At 44.2% G+C, this 22159-nt stretch overlaps 1 protein-coding gene across 1 annotated transcript in view; it reads left to right on the forward strand.

The window, feature by feature from the left end:
- Positions 1-12806, forward strand: part of LOC126161572 (transmembrane protease serine 9-like) — a 32724-nt gene extending 19918 nt beyond the window's left edge. The window contains exon 5 of the mRNA XM_049917553.1: positions 11659-12806. Within this exon, the coding sequence (XP_049773510.1) occupies positions 11659-11873 (215 nt within the window). The 3' untranslated portion in view covers positions 11874-12806. The remainder of the gene's footprint in view (positions 1-11658) is intronic.
- Positions 12807-22159: the final 9353 nt, after the last annotated feature.

The following is a 22159-nucleotide window of genomic DNA, read 5'->3' on the forward strand; positions in this document are numbered from 1 at the left end:
GTAGGGGACCGCACCGCCACTTCCCAGCAAATTAGGGACACTGTTGCTCCTGGGGTATCGGCGAGGACCATTCGCAACCGTCTCCATGAAGCTGGGCTACGGTCCCGCACACCGTTAGGCCGTCTTCCGCTCACGCCCCAACATCGTGCAGCCCGCCTCCAGTGGTGTCGCGACACGCGTGAATGGAGGGACGAATGGAGACGTGTCGTCTTCAGCGATGAGAGTCGCTTCTGCCTTGGTGCCAATGATGGTCGTATGCGTGTTTGGCGCCGTGCAGGTGAGCGCCACAATCAGGACTGCATACGACCGAGGCACACAGGGCCAACACCCGGCATCATGGTGTGGGGAGCGATCTCCTACACTGGCTGTACACCACTGGTGATCGTCGAGGGGACACTGAATAGTGCACGGTACATCCAAACCGTCATCGAACCCATCGTTCTAGCATTCCTAGACCGGCAAGGGAACTTGCTGTTCCAACAGGACAATGCACGTCCGCATGTATCCCGTGCCACCCAACGTGCTCTAGAAGGTGTAAGTCAACTACCCTGGCCAGCAAGATCTCCGGATCTGTCCCCCATTGAGCATGTTTGGGACTGGATGAAGCGTCGTCTCACGCGGTCTGCACGTCCAGCACGAACACTGGTCCAACTGAGGCGCCAGGTGGAAATGGCATGGCAAGCCGTTCCACAGGACTACATCCAGCATCTCTACGATCGTCTCCATGGGAGAATAGCAGCCTGCATTGCTGCGAAAGGTGGATATACACTGTACTAGTGCCGACATTGTGCATGCTCTGTTGCCTGTGTCTATGTGCCTGTGGTTCTGTCATTGTGATCATGTGATGTATCTGACCCCAGGAATGTGTGAATAAAGTTTCCCCTTCCTGGGACAATGAATTCACGGTGTTCTTATTTCAATTTCCAGGAGTGTAGTTTGTAGTAATTAGCTCGTCTGTTTATGCCGTAGTAACTAGTTATTGTTGGTTGTGTCATATCTTTCAGGTGCATAATCTGAATAATGGAGGATGTACACCCTTCGACTAGCGCTGTAATATATAGTTGGGAGCCTGTCACAGACGATGGCAAGCGGGAAGTTACCGACGCTGTGTTTTGGTTTGTAAAAGTGTTGCAAGACAGATGCATTATCAATGCACTACCGGAAGCAGGCAGTTCTGTTTCTCGGCGTTCCAGATTGATAGGAGCGGCTATCGTCGAGCGTTTTTTGGAGTTAACGAACGAAATGACTTTTGTTGATACTGAAGTACTATACCATGAAGACGAAGAAGGTGATTCAGTGGAAGATATCCCGACTAGTGAATCGCAAAATGGACATAACACTTTCTAAATCTCCACGTCACTGGGAATATGTGCTTCATCTGTTCCCGATGAGTATTACGAACCGGTTACTAAACGATTGAACTACGGCGCTGTACCCCTTGAAGTAAAAGTAAAGGCGGTAGCGCTAGCCAGGAATCATCCAAATTAGGACTTACAAACACTGCAAAAGAATGGAGCAACAACAGCCCTGAAAAGGAAGGAGGACTTGAAATTGTAGGAAAGTGATATCCTTAAAGGAGAGACAAGATACGACAAATACCAGGCGATAAATTAGTGGAAATATGACAGATTTGTCGAATCTCATTGTCGTAACGAGAATGTAACAACGAGAATACTTCAGGAGTGGGCTGCAGGTGCAGCTGTTCAATATACGGCCAACAAGGATTTTGCTGCATCATTATCTTGGGCAAGAAATTTCAAATCGGAGTATGAAATTCGTCAACGGCAAGTAACTCAAATGGCTCTGAGCACTATGGGACTTAACGTCTGTGGTCATCAGTCCCCTAGAACTTAGAACTACTTAAACCTAACTAACCTAAGGACAGCACACACATCCATGCCCGAGGCAGGATTCGAACCTGCGACCGTAGCAGTCGCGCGGTTCCGGACTGAGCGCCTTAACCGCGAGACCACCGCGGCCGGCAGGCACGTAACTAAATACGTCTCCCATAAGGAGATACAAAATATAGTAGATACACAGAAAGTGGCGGCTCTTTTCAGCACGCAAACGTCATCACTTATGACCGGTTTTAATCGTGATTACGTGATCAACACCGATCAAACAGGATGGGAGTATCGGGTGAACATTCGACGCACGTTATCGCATAAGGGAGAAAAACGAACCCTTGTCGCAGTTGGTAGTAAAAACGAACTAACACATTCGTACACGGCGCAATATGCCTTCACAGCCTCTGGAAAAGTGTTTCCTGAGGTTTTCCTGTGTTTACAAGAAACGACTGTTACATTTGGTCCTCGGGTTATAGAAGAGATCAATCGTTTAACCGACTCGTTGAAAAACTGTTTACATTACCTGCTCCAAATCCGGGAAACTGACGACTGCGATTTACAGAACTTTTCTTGAGAATGTTTTAAAACCATACGTTTCTGATACCAAGTTTCGTCTAATATTGGATTCCTGGAGTGGACAAATTAATACTACAATATATGACACAATGTGCGAGGGTCAGCCGACGTGCACAGTAAAAGTAATACCGCCAAACTGCACACCTGTATTCCAACCGTGTGATGTTTATTTCTATCGCCAGGTTAAAAATTTTATTTCCAGGCTTCAGAATTGCAGTGTGCTTCTGGAAACCCAGCGGAAATTGCACAACCGCACGGATGCAATAACTATTCACAGCGTAATTCATAACGAACTTTCAGCACCGATTTTTCAGGCAATGACATCGTATGCGTGGTACGCATCAAAATTAATTCCCGAAAAACACATATTTTTTAAATGTAAACCAAGTTTGTTTTCCGCCGACTCTTCGGAAGGAACAGTGTAGCTGTCGAAAGATTGCATTCATTAGATGTTCTTAGTGCCGTGAGTATATTTGTTTCGAATGTTTATATGACAAGTATCATCCATCTAGTTGTTCGAAGAAAAGTGAGGACACGTAACGGTGACTGGAAGAGCCATTGTAAAGTGACCTGGAGTATCATTTTAGTTGTTTACTATCCCAAGAGGTTTGAGAAATTTATTGGCCTACCTTACTGTTATCATTCCTTATTGATTTACTTACCTTATTAACCCTCCTATCCCTATCAATTGGTGGCGCAGTGGTTAGCACACTGGACTCGCATTCGGGAGGACGACGGTTCAATCCCGTCTCCGGCCATCCTGATTTAGGTTTTCCGTGATTTCCCTAAATCGCTTCAGGCAAATGCCGGGATGGTTCCTGTGAAAGGGCACGGCCGATTTCCTTCCCCATCCTTTCCTCACCCGAGCTTGCGCTCCGTCTCTAATGACCTCGTTGTCGACGGGACGTTAAACACTAATCTCCTCCTCCTCCTCCTCACTATCAATTGAGATATGGAAAAATACAAACGCAAAGAAAAACACCCGGTAGGTTTCTTCGAGATTCGAACCCGGGTTCTCCGATTCCCAGCCGGTTACTTTTTTTTTAAATCTCATTTTGTTCGTTGCATCTGATCGGTGCGGACGTCGCAAGACACCGGTTTCAGTTCGTCGTTGATCCATTAACTCAGTTTCTTTATTGCAGAGGGCCATCTAACCCTCTGACCGAACACGCTGAGTTACCGTGCCGGCTGTAGGTCGTTGCGCTATCTGTGCTGGCGGCGAATAACCGTTTAACATGAGGGTACAGAAGCGGCAGTTGTAAAGGTATCTTACCTCGATTCTGGAAAACTCATGATGAAAATGCTCTATTTACAATTATCTATCGATCCCGCCATTTTTGAGTCGGTTGCTCGTCATAACCTTTAGGGGTGATTTTCTCAAAAACGCGGGGGTGTTGACCAAAAATACCTTAGATTCCTTCGTTTTAGGTTGTACACAAGCGACCTGCCTAATCTGAGCCGAATCGGTTGGCCGTGTCTGAGGCCTTCCCCTTGTAAGTGCCGATGCCTCGTCAGCGAAACATGAGGTCGCCCCGCAAGTCAGTTAGCCACGGCTGCGTGCTGTACTGGCGACAGCAGGTGGACCAAAAGGCATCGCCACATGTGGAGACTGCCGACTATGCTCCAGGAAGACTGTTGTCGACCTTGGATCGACAAAGAATGCAGCAGATTTTCACGAGTCGATCTTTAAGGTGCGCAAACGCTCTACACGTGGTCGGTCTGGAGATGACAACTTGCAGATCATCCACGGTGATCCGTAGTAAAGGAGGACTGGCTAAGCAGTAGTCTTCTCATTCGCAATGATCGAGAACGCAGCAATGGCAGACTACAGCTATGGTATGCATCATCAGGCTGTGTCTCGGTGTTGAGGATGGCAAGCAGGTGGCAAGCAGACGATCATTGATCAGCTTGTGTCGTAGTTTCACTGAAGCTAAATAGACTGTAATTCTCTCTGGTTCTATTAACACAGACAGACTGTCAGCGTGATTGAATGTATCTTTGAGCTCCGAAAGCCTCATTATTTAAAGCGCCGAGCCTTCGTCCATGAGACGGAACTTTCACAACCTCCGATTCCTTTCACCTGTTGCCATTGTATTGTCTAACACAAGCACATTTCAACCGTAACTCATCTTTCTTCCTTCTCTCTGCTTCCTCTATGTCCCTTCTTTCCATCCTCCCCATAGTAATCTCATTCCTCACGTCTCGAGGCCCATTTTCAGCCAACCAGTCCTCACGCATTCTTTGCACTTCCTCTGTGTACCCTGGAGTCTTATGATAAGCTATTTCCTTCTACAATCGTTTTTATCTCCTCTCAAGCTGTCCAGTTTGTACCTATAGCCTTTACTTTGTTATGTACGTCCCTAGTGCTCGCGAGTAGCTGTTAAATGAGCTACTACAGCTTATAATATTCTCCATGGTTCCTCCTGAGTAACACCCTGCAATCGGCAACGACATGGTTGACCTACCTATCAATACAACTAGACACTTGGCAAAAAAGTCATTGGTTCCATATGAAATTCGAAGTCAAACAAATTCTCACAAAAACGATACTACAATCACTATACCTAATGTTGGCGAAAGTGCAGCCCAACAGTAGCCGAGTCACATCAGGGAAGTGGCAGCATATATGGTTCCACTGTCACTGAAGTCGTGAGATGACAACCAATTCTGATACCAATGTTACAGCCACTTTCTGACACCAATATTACGACGCGGGGAGCTGGCGTCGCGTTTTGAAAAGGTGGATGAGATTGGTGTGTGTGTATGTGTGTGTGTGTGTGTGTGATTGAGTGGTCCAGCTTACACCCGGAGACAGTGAAACAGTGACATCTGCAATAACGTTTTTGTCATGTTGAGTTTACAGTGTTAGTAGTGTTTTCAGGCCGACGGGCGGCAGTTCGCGGCTGGGCGTAAGCTTGACTCCTCGGTGAAGGTACGTTCTCGAAACTTCAACAAAAGCCCGTACCGAGCTACTGAGCGTCTCTCCTGCACTTCCGTGATGTGACTCGACTACTGTTGGGCTGCACTTTCGCCAACATTAGGTATAGTGAGTGTAGTATCGCTTTCGTGATTACTAAATGATCCTGTAACGAAGCGCGCTGCTCTCCGTTGGATCTTCTCTACCTCTTCTATCAACCATATCTGGTACGGATCCCACACTGGTGAGTAATATCCAAGCAGTGGGCGAACAAGTTTACTGTAACCTACTTCCTTTGTTTTCGGATTGTGTTTCCTTAGGATTCTTCCAATGAATCTCAGTCTGGCATCTGCTTTACCGGCAATCAACTTTATATGATCATTCCCTTTTAAATCACTCCTAATGCCTACTCCCAGATAATTTATGGAATTAACTGCTTCTAGTTGCTGACCTGCTATATTGTAGCTAAATGATAAAGGATCTTTCTTTCTATGTATTCGCAGCACATTACACTTGTCTACATTGAGATTCAATTGCCATTCCCTGCATCATGCGTCAATTCGTTGCAGATCCTCCTGCATTTCAGTACAATTTTCCGTTGTTACAACTTCTCGATATACTACAGCATCATCCGCAAAAAGCCTCAGTGAACTTCCGATGTTATCCACAAGGTCATTTATGTGTATCGTGAATAGCAACGGTCCTACGACACTCCCTTGCGGCACACCTGAAATCACTCTTACTTCGGAAGACTTCTGTCCATTGAGAATGACTGCTGCGTTCTGTTATCTAGGAACTCTTCAATCCAATCACACAGTTGGTCTGATAGTCCATATGCTCTTACTTTGTTCATTAAACGACTGTGGGGAACTGTATCAAACGCCTTGCGAAAGTCAAGAAACACGGCAATGATCCCGTAGGCGGGAACAGCAGGCCACGTGTGTAGTATGCATCAGGTTGGCTGTGTCTCCGTGTTGAAGTCAGTAAGCAGGTAGCAGACAGACAATTATCGGTCAGCTTATCGTGGTTTCACCGAAACTTAATAGACTGCCGCTCTCTCTGGCTCTAGCGACATGGTCAGAGTTGTAGCACTACCGAATGTGTGTGTGTCTTCCGAAAGCCTCGTCATTTAAAAAGCCAAGCATGCGCCTGTGACCGAGCGAGGTGGCGCAGTGGTTAGACACTGGACTCGCATTCGGGAGGACGACGGTTCAATCCCGCGTCCGGCCATCCTGATTTAGGTTTTCCGTGATTTCCCTAAATCGCTCCAGGCAAATGCCGGGATGGTTCCTTTCAAAGGGCACGGCCGACTTCCTTCCCCGTCCTTCCCTAATCCGATGAGACCGATGACCTCGCTGTCTGGTCTCCTTCCCCAAAAACAACCAACCACCCAACATGCGTCTGTGACGCGGTGGCTCTGGTTGTACGAGCTCATTTGCCTTCGTTTATCGGCCCCGTGAGCGCTCCTTGCTTCGCTATAGTAATTCAATAATTGTTCTGGGATGCCAGTCTCGGATCTTTCTGCCTACATTTGACTTTTCAGTGGCGCTCTGACAGTGAAGTTAGGTAGTGTTACTTCACAGCGACCCGTCAAGGTAGCCGAGAGCGCTAACGTGCTGCTTCCTGGACTCGGATATGCGCGCCGGCCGCAGATCGAATCCGCCCGGCCGATTAACGACGAGGGCCTATGTGCCGGCCAGCCTGGATGTGGTTTTTAGGCGGTTTTCCACATCCCGCTAGGTGGATACCGGGCTGGTCCTCATGTTGCACCTCATTTACACGGCTCGCAGACATCTCAACACTTTCACACTATTCCATGGATACACTCGACGCAGACAGTTGGGGTACACTAATTCCGTCCCAGGAGGTTCGGGGTGGCGGCAGGAAGGGCATCTGGCCACCCCTTAAACATTAACATGCCAAATCCGATTACCGATGGCTGACCCTGCATAACTGCGGGACAAGGCTCAAACGATAGATAGATAGACTAGTGTTACTTCACAGTGCTTTGTTATGCAGCACTGCAACATTTCTACCTTTCTCGCTCGGAGATTTCGTGACAGTGTTCGCCTCGTGGCCTGACGTCTATTACATAAGCGGTATGCGTTGTTGATATTCAGATTGGCACACTGGCCCAGAGCTAGACTTCTCTGTTCTGAGTTCGCCTAGTAGAACTTAAAAAAATCCAAACATATACAATAAAATTATTCTGCTGCAAAAAATGTAAATACAATTCATATACACTACTTCATTATGACTCTCGTAGTTTCCGTAACTTATGACTTCCGAAAATTCTCGAAAATATACTAAAATTCACATGCATTCTTTAGTGTGAAGATTCCTATTGCCAAATTCTTCAGATATCAAATTATTACCTTTCGTTTATAATATGAGGCTGAAGCTGTTGTACCAAGACGTGGCTGATGAACCAGTTAAGATGATATAATTGTATACTTATTGCAGCGTTACTTAAAACAAAAATCATCCTGAATCACTGCCGTCGAAAGTAAAATGTTTCTTGCATTTCACTTTTGATACAGGATAGTTTTGTTTTATGTAAGGCCGCAGTAAGAACATTGTCATTTAGGTTGCTGTAAATACACTGATTGCTGTTAAAGTTGCAACACCAGGGAGGTAGCAAACAATGAAATTATTCTTGCAGTACATACACAGTGCAGTAGGAAGGATACAAGATTTAATTTGTCAGTGATTTGGGTGACAGACACCGGTACGGCTTTCCTTGATGCTTCAAGTATGTGCCAGATTTCATCAATCATAGTGGCTGGCGTATGCTGTCGTTCCCGTCTGTCGGAAACCCATGACCAAATGTTTTCATTCTGGAAGAAGTGCTCCCCAGGGCAGCAGACGAATACACTCTGTATCAAGGTAGGTCAGGACAGAACGGGTGACATGCAGTCTTGCGTTATCTTGTTGAAAGATAAAGTCACTGAGGCCTTGAAGACAGGGCATAACCACAAAGTTTAACACTTCAGAAGTCGCAGAACGGTAAACGGCAGTTTGGAGAGGCCATTATCCAGCCACTGTCGAACTGCGAATGTGCTGTTTGGCGTTTCTTCTTCTTCTTCTTCTTACACGAGTCATAACACAAACAACCAGATTTATGAATGAGAAACCTGCTACGTAATCTTTTTTTTATAAACGGGAAGTAGATTACTCCTACCTACTCTGTGTAGCTGTGCTGAACCTTTATTCCGTTGCGTACCCCAGCATTTAGTGCACTTTGTGCCAATTTGACCTCTGTTGCATCTCGCCGTCATGACGCTGCAGTTTCAATGGCCGTTTTATGAAACGTAAAGATCATCAGATGAACGAAACCAATAGGAAATAAAGCTTTATTTTCATCAAATCTTGGAGGTTCTGAAATATGAGTCTCTTCATATATGGACGATCTGTAGGGTACCACCTGCACCAAGTGACAAAAAAAAAAAAATCAATTCCAAGGTGAATAACTGCTTTGATAAGGACAGAAGTGGGCCGAAACGTTATTTTCTTCCTTAATTTGTGAAGCTATTTCTCTTGAATAAATCATACAATTTTTCTGGAATTTTTATCATTTGTTTGTCTGTACACGCACATCATCTCTACCTATTTCCATCCCATTCGCATAATTCCTTGGTGGTGCGTCGTTTCTTTGTCTTAGAATGTATTTGAAATTGATATGTTATAAGTAAATGTGTTTTGTATTGTTTCTGATTTACGTTTGCGTGATTGTTTCTTCCTTTTCTGAGAGAACTATAATAGAATATCTGTTGCAACACTCATGATTCATGAAACTCGAAGCAGAGTAGGAGCGACGAGTGTGATATGGATTGGTGGATTGGTCATCGGCTTTGTGCGTTGGTCACACATCAGTAACAGAAGTTTTCTTCACATGTCGAAACCACTTCATCTTCACCTACACATGGTTGCTCTGCAAATAACGCTTAAGTGCCTGGCAGAGCGTTCATCGAACTACCTTCACAACAATTCTGTTATTCTACGCTCGAACAGCACACGGAAGAAACTAATACCTATATCTTTCCGTACGAGCTCTCATTTCCCCTATTTTATTATGATGATCGTTTCTTCGTATGTAGCTAGGTGTCAACAAAATATGTTCGTACTCGTATGAGTGAAATTTCGTGATAAGATCCCGCCGCAACGAGAAACGCCTTTGTTTTAGTGATGTCCACCCCAAATCTTGTGTCATGTCCGTGACACTGTCTCCTTTATTTCTCGAGAATACAAAACGTTCTGCCCTTCTTTGAACTTCCTCGATGTACTCCGTTAATCATATCTGGTAAGGATCCCATACCACGCAGCAGTACTCCAAAAGAGGACAGACAAGCGCAGTGTAGGCAGTCTCTTTAGTAGGTCTGTTGCATCTTCTAACTGTTTTGCTAATAAAACGCACTCATTGGTTTACCTTCCCCACAACATTTTCTATGTGTTCTTTCGAATTTAAGTTGTCCGTAATCCCCAATCTTCACACTATACAGATATATCTAAATCGTTTTGAAATTGGTTTTGATCTACTGACGACTTTACTTAGACGATAAACGACAGCATCCTCTCCAAACAATCTAAGATGGCTGCTCAGATTATCTTATAAATCGTTTATGTAGATCAGAAACAGCAGAGGACCTATAACACTACCTTGGGAAACGCGAGAACATCTTCTGTTTTACTCGATGACGTTCCATCCGTTACTACGAATTGTGACCTCTCTGACAGGAAATCATTAAATCAGTCGCATAACTGAGACGATATTCCGTAAGCAACCAATTTGATTACAACCCGCTTGTGGGTACAGCGTCAAAAGCTTTCTGGAAACCTAGAAATACGGAATCAATTTGAAATCGTTTGTCGATAGCACTCACCACTTCGTATTAGTAAAGAGCTGGTGGTATTTCACAAGAGCTATGTTTTCTAAATCGTGTTGCCACGTGTCTGTAGGCCGTCCTCTTCGAGGTAACTGATAATATTCGAACACAATATGTGTCCACAATCCTGCCGCATATCGACGTTAACGATATAGGCCTGTAGTTTAGTGGATTACTCCTAACGCCTTTTTGAATATTGGTGTGACCTATGCAACTTTTCAGTCTTTGGGGACGGATCTCTCGTCGAGCACGCGGTTGTGTATGATTGTTAAGTATGGGGCTGTTGCATCAGCATATTCTGAAGTGAACCTAACTAGTATACAATCTGGACCGGAAGACTTGCTTGTACTGAGTGATTTAAGTTGCTTCACTAATCCGAGAGTATCTACTTCTAAGTTACCCATGTTGGCAGCTGTTCTTGATATCTCAGTATGTAATCCCATCCTGTGATGTTTATCATTTACAAAATTTACTCGCCTCTGGTTATAGCAACGTTTCGTGGATTGAAAACTTGATGCCAGTCGTCTATGAGAATACTTTTAAAGAATGAGGCCGCACCATGGGTGTCTGTTGCATTACACCCGGGGCTCACGCTGTATTGTTCTAAGGTCGGAGTAAAAACGTGAAACTTCGCTCCGTGTGATGCTAGTGATATCAAACTACTTAAAATACTAGTAAATTAGAAACAAAAGTATTTATGAAATTTCCTGGCAGATTAAAACTGTATGCCGGACCGAGACTCGAACTCGGGACCTTTGCCTTTCGCGGGCAAGTGCTCTACCATCTGAGCTACCCAAGCACGACTGACGCCCGGTACTCACAGCTTTACTTCTGCCAGTACCTCGTCTCCTACCTTCCAAACTTTACAGAAGCTCTCCTGCGAACCTTGCAGAACTAGCACTTCTGAAAGAAAGGAGACTGCGGAGACATGGCTTAGCCACAGCCTGGGGGATGTTTCCAGAATGAGATTTTCACTCTGCAGCGGAGTGTGCGCTGATATGAAACTTCCTGGCAGATTAAAACTGTGTGCCGGACCGAGACTCGAACTCGGGACCTTTGCCTTTCGCGGGCAAGTGCTCTACCAACTGAGCTACCCAAGCACGACTCACGCCCCGTCCTCACAGCTTTACTTCTGCCAGTATCTCGTCTCCTACCTTCCAAACTTTACAGAAGCAAGTGGTAGAGCACTTGCCCACGAAAGGCAAAGGTCTCGAGTTCGAGTCTCGGTCCGGCACACAGTTTTAATCTGCCAGGAAGTTTCATATCAGCGCACACTCCGCTGCAGAGTGAAAATCTCATTCTGGAAAAGTATTTATGTTTAGTTCTAGTGAAAATAAGGTGTTACGAAAAGTCCAGTGACTGCTGAGATGATTGTATTCCGTGTGTTGTCTGTAACTTGCAGTGACTGCAATCTAACTTCAGTACTACCTCGCAGTTTCAGAAGGCCTTTGTTCCGGAAACATGGGAGCGGGACTGGCAGTCCGCGGCCCTGGGGGAGCCTGGCTGCTGAAGGGCGTCGCCAGCTCTCGCCAGTTGTGCGGCCCGAACCACCACTGCTCCAAGGCGACGGTATTCTTCACGGATGTCGACGACAGTCGTGACTGGCTCTGGAAGGCAGTGCAAGCAAGCACTTCGTACCACCTTGCGTAAACCTGGTAGTCTCATAGATATACCATAGCACAATATTTTATTGTAATTTTCACCTACATGCTTAAACGGAGCCAGATTAAAGTGACGAGAATCTGTTGTACACTGTTTATTGCAAAAAAATTAAGTTGTCGTTATTTGTCATACTCTATGTGCCTATTTACAACCAATTAAGAAGAAAGTATCATTCAATTCTGAGCTCCCAACCGCTGATGTGCTATTACTCCAGATCTCCTCACATTTTTTGCCTTAAAAGGAACTATCTAGTTCTGATTCATTCATTCCTCGTTTTCCATCGATCCCATCAAAAAGCAGAATCTTCAGGAATGCGTAACGAGTCAACATATACATTACCAAAAGAAGGCAAAACGTAATATGTACACTGTATCAACACTTATCAATATACCATTTTATACTATTTGTGCTTATGCCCGATGAATTTAAACCGTAACTTTGCTGGAAAGCCACTATTTATGGGGAAAAATGCTGCTTACACAGTTAAAGAAGATAACAGCTGTTTTCCTTCCACTACTAGCTTAGTATTTATATAAAAATACCGATATTTGTCAAGCAAAATCCTGGCCTTTACATTTAACAATGGAGGCTTCTTTACAGTATACAGCTACCTATTACGCATCATTACGATAAACATTGCTACATGTTGTACAGCCACCAAGATTTAAATCTTTGAATCAAGAGAATTAAATATATTGTAGAAAACTGCTACTGAGGTATGTTTTAATTTTTATTAAATTGGTAAGAGTTACTAATTTCCTACTTTATGTAGGACGGGAACTTTTAGAAGATCTTTCCCCTAGAGCATGTTTGCCAACCTTTTAGTACCTTTGAACCGTGTAGGGCAACCCATTATATCCTGTGGGCTGCATACGTTTCTAACTTAATAATATAAACGTCATTAATAAAGAAAAAAGTTAAAATTTGAAGAATATTTTTGGTCAGCTACTAACATTAATTAGAAATACACTCCTGGAAATGGAAAAAAGAACACATTGACACCGGTGTGTCAGACCCACCATACTTGCTCCGGACACTGCGAGAGGACTGTACAAGCAATGATCACACGCACGGCACAGCGGACACACCAGGAACCGCGGTGTTGGCCGTCGAATGGCGCTAGCTGCGCAGCATTTGTGCACCGCCGCCGTCAGTGTCAGCCAGTTTGCCGTGGCATACGGAGCTCCATCGCAGCCTTTAACACTGGTAGCATGCCGCGACAGCGTGGACGTGAACCGTATGTGCAGTTGACGGACTTTGAGCGAGGGCGTATAGTGGGCATGCGGGAGGCCGGGTGGACGTACCGCCGAATTGCTCAACACGTGGGGCGTGAGGTCTCCACAGTACATCGATGTTATCGCCAGTGGTCGGCGGAAGGTGCACGTGCCCGTCGACCTGGGACCGGACCGCAGCGACGCACGGATGCACGCCAAGACCGTAGGATCCTACGCAGTGCCGTAGGGGACCGCATCGCCACTTCCCAGCAAATTAGGGACACTGTAGCTCCTGGAGTATCGGCGAGGACCATTCGCAACCGTCTCCATGAAGCTGGGCTACGGTCCCGCACACCGTTAGGCCGTCTTCCGCTCACGCCTCAACATCGTGCAGCCCGCCTCCAGTGGTGTCGCGACAGGCGTGAATGGAGGGACGAATGGAGACGTGTCGTCTTCAGCGATGAGAGTCGCTTCTGCCTTGGTGCCAATGATGGTCGTACGCGTGTTTGGCGCCGTGCAGGTGAGCGCCACAATCAGGACTGCATACGACCGAGGCACACAGGGCCAACATCCGGCATCATGGTGTGAGGAGCCATCTCCTACACTGGCCGTACACCACTGGTGATCGTCGAGGGGACACTGAATAGTGCACGGTACATCCAAACCGTCATCGAACCCATCGTTCTACCATTCCTAGACCGGCAAGGGAACTTGCTGTTCCAACAGGACAATGCACGTCCGCATGTATCCCGTGCCACCCAACGTGCTCTAGAAGGTGTAAGTCAACTACCCTGGCCAGCAAGATCTCCGGATGTGTCCCCCATTGAGCATGTTTGGGACTGGATGAAGCGTCGTCTCACGCGGTTTGCACGTCCAGCACGAACGCTGGTCCAACTGAGGCGCTAGGTGGAAATGGCATGGCAAGCCGTTCCACAGGACTACATCCAGCATCTCTACGATCGTCTCCATGGGAGAATAGCAGCCTGCATTGCTGCGAAAGGTGGATATACACTGTACTAGTGCCGACATTGTGCATGCTCTGTTGCCTGTGTCTATGTGCCTGTGGTTCTGTCAGTGTGATCATGTGATGTATCTGACTCCAGGAATGTGTCAATAAAGTTTTCCCTTCCTGGGACAATGAATTCACGGTGTTCTTATTTCAATTTCCAGGAGTGTATGTTTAAAATGAAACACGTAAGTGATATTGCTACCAACTATTTTGGAAAGCCAGTGACCTTGAAAAGTGCAAGGTAACTACAAACTACATAGCTCTACTACCCATAATGTCACAAGCCACACCCTGCCTTATTTACCAACTGATAAACCACGCCGCTTATCTATCACAAGGAAAGTCACGCCCCTTATCTATGACATCGTTCACATTCCAACAAGCCACACCTCATTTCTTGGAACAGAGGTGGCCTTTACAACGAAACACCCAAATTCGTTCCAGTACTAACCATTCCATTAAAACAAAACAGTTGATCACAATGTAGCCACAGAGTAGTCATCTTGGCTGTGCTCAGAGGTATCTGAACGATATGAACTTCTTGTATAATATTCATACGTATTTATGTAAAAACTTACATGAAGGGTGTATACTGCAGTATTTCCACATTTAAAATACATTAGTAAAACACACACACACATACGTACACTTAAATTACGTGCTACAATCCTGTTTTCATGCATAAATAGTTAAAAACACATGTGACTAAGAAATAACATTTAAAAAGACAGTGAATTAAATAGAGATATGATACTTCATGTTAATTCTAAATGAGGTGATGTAGTAAAACTAACTTGACCAAGCGTATGACTGCTGAAAATACATAATGGCCAAAATACTACGCTAAACAGACAGCACACAAACAAATAGGTAGTCTGAGTTATTGTCAGATGCTGGAGGCATGTAAATAATGATGTTTTTAGACCTACTCTTAGTGTAAGGCCTCATGAAACCTAAAATTAAATCTTTTCACACCTAAATTGCTTGTCAAGTATTACAGTGTTATCTCCATGTCTAAAATACGTAAGGCGTGTTGGCAATTCAATCTTAGGCTACCTTATTAATAGTTCATAGAACAAATTGTTATTACTTGAATTTTTGTAAGTTTTTCAGTTACGTTTAACCTTGGCAAGTATCATTGTATTGGAGAAGAAGATAATGCATCGTGTTATAGACTAGAACTGTCTTGTTCAAACGCTGTCTTTGGTTGTGTTATGTAGTATACAAACATTTCATATGAAATTCGCCTTTTATATTATGAAAATATGTCATTTGAGTGTTACCTCACAATAAAGATCTAGTCAAAACCTCTTTCTCCTTTCTTTCTAAAATGGTGTTTGTCCAAAACATTTGCCTTTCGCTAAGTTGTATGTTTTTCACATGTATTTGGGAGCGCTATATTTAGATTTTTGGTATTATCTGTAAGATGTGTCCAAAAGAAAAGGAGACTACAGTTACATGTAAATAAATTTCAATAACAATGTTACAATACCGTTACAGATCATGTGAAACAGTGCAACTATACATAGCTGCCGTTGATATTGATACATTGATCACAATGTGCAGGAAGGGAGTAGATGGGTTCGGTGTAGAAACTCATGGGTTGTTGATCAATTCAGTTTTCCACTATCTCCTGCACTTCCTTGTCACAGATGAACCTCTTACCAATTAGAGATTCTTTTAAGGGCATGAAGATATGCAAGTCACGTGGGTAGATATCGAAACTGCAAGGAGGATGTTCCATGATCTCCTTTCGAAATTTCTGAAGGAGCTCGAAGGTCTCCTTGGCCACTTATGGCCTAGTGTGGTACTGTAGAAGCGCTATCTCATTCTATAGCTTGCTCCTACTCTTGTTTTTGATGGGGTGTTTGAGACTCAGCAACAAGTCGCAACACCGCTCAGCGTTAACTGTAGTAGCTAGCTGATGAGTAGACGTTCTTCGTCGGAAAAGAAACTGAGCATCAATTTTCAGACCATCAGGACGGAACGTCTTCTGGATGAAAGGAGACAGACACACTACACGCTCATCCGTTTACAGTCACGGTCGAAACGGTTACGAATTGTTTCATCATGTGCTACAATTTGAGCAATGAAATCTGTTCCTTACTCTGTATCTCTCAACAGAAGGTCAGGCAACAATCCATTCCCGCCTTCTTCTGATGCTCCGAAAGATACTTGAACATCTACTGTGTACAAACTTTGCCATAATGAAGCTTGTCATAGGTTATGCGATGCACAGTTCCTTTGCTTAGCGACAGTTCAACTGTAACGTCACGTGTGGTATGAACTCCTCCACAGTCGAAATCTTGGCACGGGCGGTGACAAGAGCACCTGCTCAGTACACAGCATGCTCACGATATTTACACATCCCGCCTCATAGTGCAGACGCCACTGGGATAATAGGTACGTCTTCAACTTTTGTAGTCCTGTATTTCTCACTACACCGTGGATAACTTCGTGCTGATCGAAAGGGATCCACCATGCAACGAACTGCGGAAAAAAACTTTTCAGAAATGAGGAAACTACTACGACGTCATTAACTACGCTTGAGCGACTGGGAATAACATCACGACATCTCTTGGTAAGTACATTCGTCCACTGGGATTAGATACAACGTCGCTACAGTCTGCAAATGTTTCAGAGAGACTTGGTGCCACAGTTCCGACTGGTAAATACTGCAGTCTTCCTCAAAAGTTGTTCCTCTACATATCTTCGAGTAGGCGTGAATAATTTGAATAAGAATCAGTAACTGTCAATCAGTATAATCAATTATAATTTTCTAGTGTTTAACCTGAAGCATTATCCATTTCGTCGGTAAACTGATACTCGCTAAGGTGAAACATTACTGAAAAACTTGCAGAAAGTCATGCAATGATTCTTTTTATCAATTACCAATAATATAGCCTCGGACTGAATAGTCAACACCTTTTTGAAAATACACTGGTGTGAAAACTTGAGGAAGAAAGTAACTTTTCAATGATGTGTCACTGCCAAGTAACATAGCTTGATGAAACCTCGACAATGCGCAGAAAGACCTGTTACAATATACACACACCAAAAAAAGTTTTGCATCACCTCGGTTCCGAGAATTCCGGAAGCTGTACAGAAAAGTGGAATAGAGATCAACATAAAAATCATTTCCATCCTTTTTATTGCTCATGAAAACCTCACATTGCATGTTGTACCACCATACAGCGAGACCTTCAGAGGTTGTGATCCAGATTGCTGTACACACCAGTGCCCTAATACCCATGCATTGATGCATGCCTGTATTCGTCGTGGAGTACTACCCACCAGTTCATCACGGCACTGTTGGTCCAGATTGTCCCCCTTCTCAACGGCGATTCGGCGTAGATCTCTCAGGGTGGTTGGTGGCTCACGTCGTCCATAAACAGCCCTTTCCAGTCTCTCCCAAGCGTGTTCGATAGGGTTCATGTCTGGAGAACATTCCGGCCACTCTAGCCGAGCGATGTCGTTATCCTGAAGGAAGTCATTCACAGGATGTGCACGGTGGGGGCGCGAATTGCCTTATATGAAGACGAATGCCTCGCCAATATGCCTCCGATATGGTTGCACTATCAGACGGAGGATGGCATTCACGTATCGTACAGCCGTTACAGCGCCTTCCATGACCACCAGCGGTGTACGTAGGCCCCACATAATGCCAACGCAAAACAGCAGGGAACCTCGCTGGACAGTGTATCGAAGGCGTTCAGCCTCACCGGGTTGCCTCCAAACACGTATCCGATAATTGTCTGGTTGAAGGCATAAGCGACACTCATCGGTGAAGGGCACGTGATGCCAATCCTGAACGGTTCATTCGGCATGTTGTTGGGCCCATGTGCACCGCGCTGCATGGCGTCGTGGTTGCAAAGATGGACCTCGACACGGACGTAGGGAGTGAAGTTGCTCATCATGCAGCCTATTGCGCACAATTTGAGTCGTAACACGACGTCCTGTGGCTACACGAAAAGCGCTATTCAACATGGTGGCGTTGCTGTCAGGGTTCCCCTGTCTCTCTGTATCTCCTCCATGCCCGAACAACATCGCTTTGGTTCACTCCGAGACGCCTGAACACTTCCCTTGTTGAGAGCTCTTCCCGGTACAAAGTAACAATGCGGATGCGAACGAACCGCGGTATTGACCGTCTAGGCATGGCTGAACTACAGACAACACGAGCCGTGTACCTCCTTCCTCGTGGAATGACTGGAACTGATCGGCTGTCGGACCCACCCGTTTAATAGGCGTTGCTCATGCATGGTCGTTTACATCTTTGGGCGGTCTTAGTGCCATCTCTGAACAATCAAAGGGACTCTGTCTGTGATACAATATCCACAGTCAACGTCTATCTTCAGGAACTCTGGGAACCTGGATGATGCAAAACTTTTTTTGATGTGTGTAATACAGAAGATAACTGAAAGAAATACGTAATGAGACAAACAGAAATGACACTTTTATTCAAAGGTAATAATTATACTGAAGTCTTGTGATTTATGACGGTCCTCTGGATATGCTGCCATGTAGATCGCATGGTTACTAAGGAATTCTTGTGGTACAGTGTTCCAGTCCTCCATCAGGATCGTTGGTTCGTGTGGACGTGCTGTAATACGTTTCTTCAACGCATCACACATGTGCTCGATGGGATGTAAATCTGGTGAATGGACTGGCTTGTCCATTCGCCCAATATTCTCTCCTTCCAAGAGCTCCTCCAAGTGCCCAGTTCAATGCAGTCTTGCGTTGTCATACGTCAATATTAAAACAGGACTGAGTGCACCCCTGGAAAGATGCAATGGGCAGACACATTGCAGCACATTCAAATACGCCAAGCACAATCAAGCAATTGTCAACCACACTGGTGGAGAAATGAAACGCCCTACTACAAGAAATACTTACTGACCTTGCGGCCAGAATGGGAGCACATTGCAGAGCATGCCTTGCCAGCTGTAGTGATGACACACTCTATTAAGAACCATGACCTGCCTTCTGTACTACCCAGGGGACCATCATAAATAACAGTGACTTCACTCTAATAGTTTTCATCGAATAAAAGTACTTGTTTGTTTGTTTCACTGAGCATTTCTTTCAGTTACCTTCTGTACTGCACTACGCTATACTGTAGGAGTTCTTTCTATGTATACTCCCAGTTTCATCAAGCTATGTTACTTGGCAGTGACACATAATGCGAAAGTTACTTTCACCAGTCAGTTTTCACACCAGAGTACTTTATTTGAGAATTAATTACATTCTTGCAGTAACTAGCAGTAAATCAGACTGCTTTTTTGCTTGTGTGCTTGTCTGCTAGATAGTATATTAGCCAGAATGTGTGTTCTAAGCTTGGTCAGGTTAGTTTCGCCACTTCATCTTATTTAGGCCTAACATGTAATGTCAGCTGTCTGAATAGCATGATATATTCAAGCTACATGTGTTTTGCTGAACATGTCATCAGCTGCACCTTCGTCATTTATATTCCTGAAGCGCTGGGAAAGAAAGGAAGAGGATATTCTAGGATGAAACATTTGGAGGACACCCAGAAGAGAATAGAATGTGGTGACAATTACATGGAACTGAAATGACCATCCAGGAACAGGAGAGCATGGTTGCACTGACAAAGCAGATTGTAGAATATGTATGTATATGTGTATGGGTTTAGGAATCATTTAGACATGAATATATATATATATATATATATATATATATATATATATATATATATATATATATGTTGTTGTTGTGGTCTTCAGTCCTGAGACTGGTTTGATGCAGCTCTCCATGCTACTCTATCCTGTGCAAGCTTCTTCATCTCCCAGAATCTACTGCAACCTACATCCTTCTGAATCTGCTTAGTGTATTCATCTCTTGGTCTCCCTCTATGATTTTTACCCTCCACACTGCCCTCCAATGCCAAATTTGTGATCCCTTGATGCCTCAAAACATGTCCTACCAACCGATCCCTTCTTCTAGTCAAGTTGTGCCACAAACTTCTCTTCTCCCCAATCCTATTCAATACCTCCTCATTAGTTACGTGATCTACCCACCTTATCTTCAGCATTCTTCTGTAGCACCACATTTCGAAAGCTTCTATTCTCTTCTTGTCTAAACTAGTTATCGTCCATGTTTCACTTCCATACATGGCTACACTCCATACAAATACTTTCAGAAATGACTTCCTGACACTTAAATCTATACTCGATGTTAACAAATTCCTCTTCTTGAGAAACGCTTTCCTTGCCATTGCCAGTCTACATTTTAGATCCTCTCTACTTCGACCATCATCAGTTATTTTACTCCCTAAATAGCAAAACTCCTTTACTACTTTAAGTGTCTCATTTCCTAATCTAATTCCCTCAGCATCACCCGACTTAATTTGACTACATTCCATTATCCTTGTTTTGCTTTTGTTGATGTTCATCTTATACCCTCCTTTCAAGACACTGTCCATTCCGTTCAACTGCTCTTCCAAGTCCTTTGCTGTCTCTGACAGAATTACAATGTCATCGGCGAACCTCAAAGTTTTTACTTCTTCTCCATGAATTTTAATACCTACTCCGAATTTTTCTTTTGTTTCCTTTACTGCTTGCTCAATATACAGATTGAATAACATCGGGGAGAGGCTACAACCCTGTCTTAGTCCCTTCCCAACCACTGCTTCCCTTTCATGCCCCTCGACTCTTATAACTGCCATTTGGTTTCTGTACAAACTGTAAATAGCCTTTCGCTCCCTGTGTTTTACCCCTGCCACCTTCAGAATTTGAAAGAGAGTATTCCAGTTAACATTGTCAAAAGCTTTCTCTAAGTCTACAAATGCTAGAAACGTAGATTTGCCTTTTCTTAATCTTTCTTCTAAGACAAGTCGTAAGGTCAGTATTGCCTCACGTGTTCCAACATTTCTACGGAATCCAAACTGATCTTCCCCGAGGTCGGCTTCTACCAGTTTTTCCATTCGTCTGTAAAGAATTCGCGTTAGTATTTTGCAGCTGTGACTTATTAAACTGATAGTTCGGTAATTTTCACATCTGTCAACACCTGCTTTCTTTGGGATTGGAATTATTATATTCTTCTTGAAGTCTGAGGGTATTTCTCCTGTCTCATACATCGTGCTCACCAGATGGTAGAGTTTTGTCATGACTGGCTCTCCCGAGGCCATCAGTAGTTCAAATGGAATGTTGTCTACTCCCGGGGCCTTGTTTCGACTCAGGTCTTTCAGTGCTCTGTCAAACTCTTCACGCAGTATCTTATCTCCCATTTCGTCTTCATCTACATCCTCTTCCATTTCCATAATATTGTCCTCAAGTACATCGCCTTGTATAAACCCTCTATATACTCCTTCCACCTTTCTGCCTTCCCTTCTTTGCTTAGAACTGAGCTCTTGATATTCATACAAGTGGTTCTCTTCTCTCCAAACGTCTCTTTAATTTTCCTGTAGGCAGTATCTATCTTACCCCTAGTGAGACAAGCCTCTACATCCTTACATTTGTCCTCTAGCCATTCCTGTTTAGCCATTTTGCACTTCCTGTCAATATCATTTTTGAGCCGTTTGTATTCCTTTTTGCCTGCTTCATTTACTGCATTTTTATATTTTCTCCTTTCATCAATTAAATTCAATATTTCTTCTGTTACCCAAGGATTTCTATTATCCCTCGTCTTTTTACCTACTTGATCCTCTGCTGCCTTCACTACTTCATCCCTCAGAGCTACCCATTCTTCTTCTACTGTATTTCTTTCCCCCATTCCTGTCAATTGTTCCCTTATGCTCTTCCTGAAACTCTCTACAACCTCTGGTTCTTTCAGTTTATCCAGGTCCCATCTCCTTAAATTCCCACCTTTTTGCAGTTTCTTCAGTTTCAATCTGCAGTTCATAACCAATAGATTGTGGTCAGAATCCACATCTGCCCCAGGAAATGTCTTACAATTTAAAACCTGGTTCCTAAATCTCTGTCTTACCATTATATAATCTATCTGATACCTTTTAGTATCTCCAGGATTCTTCCAGGTATACAACCTTCTTTTATGATATATATATATATATATCCCCTGCCTTAACATGATTTTAA

Source organism: Schistocerca cancellata, chromosome 1 (genome assembly GCF_023864275.1).
Source record: "Schistocerca cancellata isolate TAMUIC-IGC-003103 chromosome 1, iqSchCanc2.1, whole genome shotgun sequence".
NCBI lineage: Eukaryota > Metazoa > Arthropoda > Insecta > Orthoptera > Acrididae > Schistocerca > Schistocerca cancellata.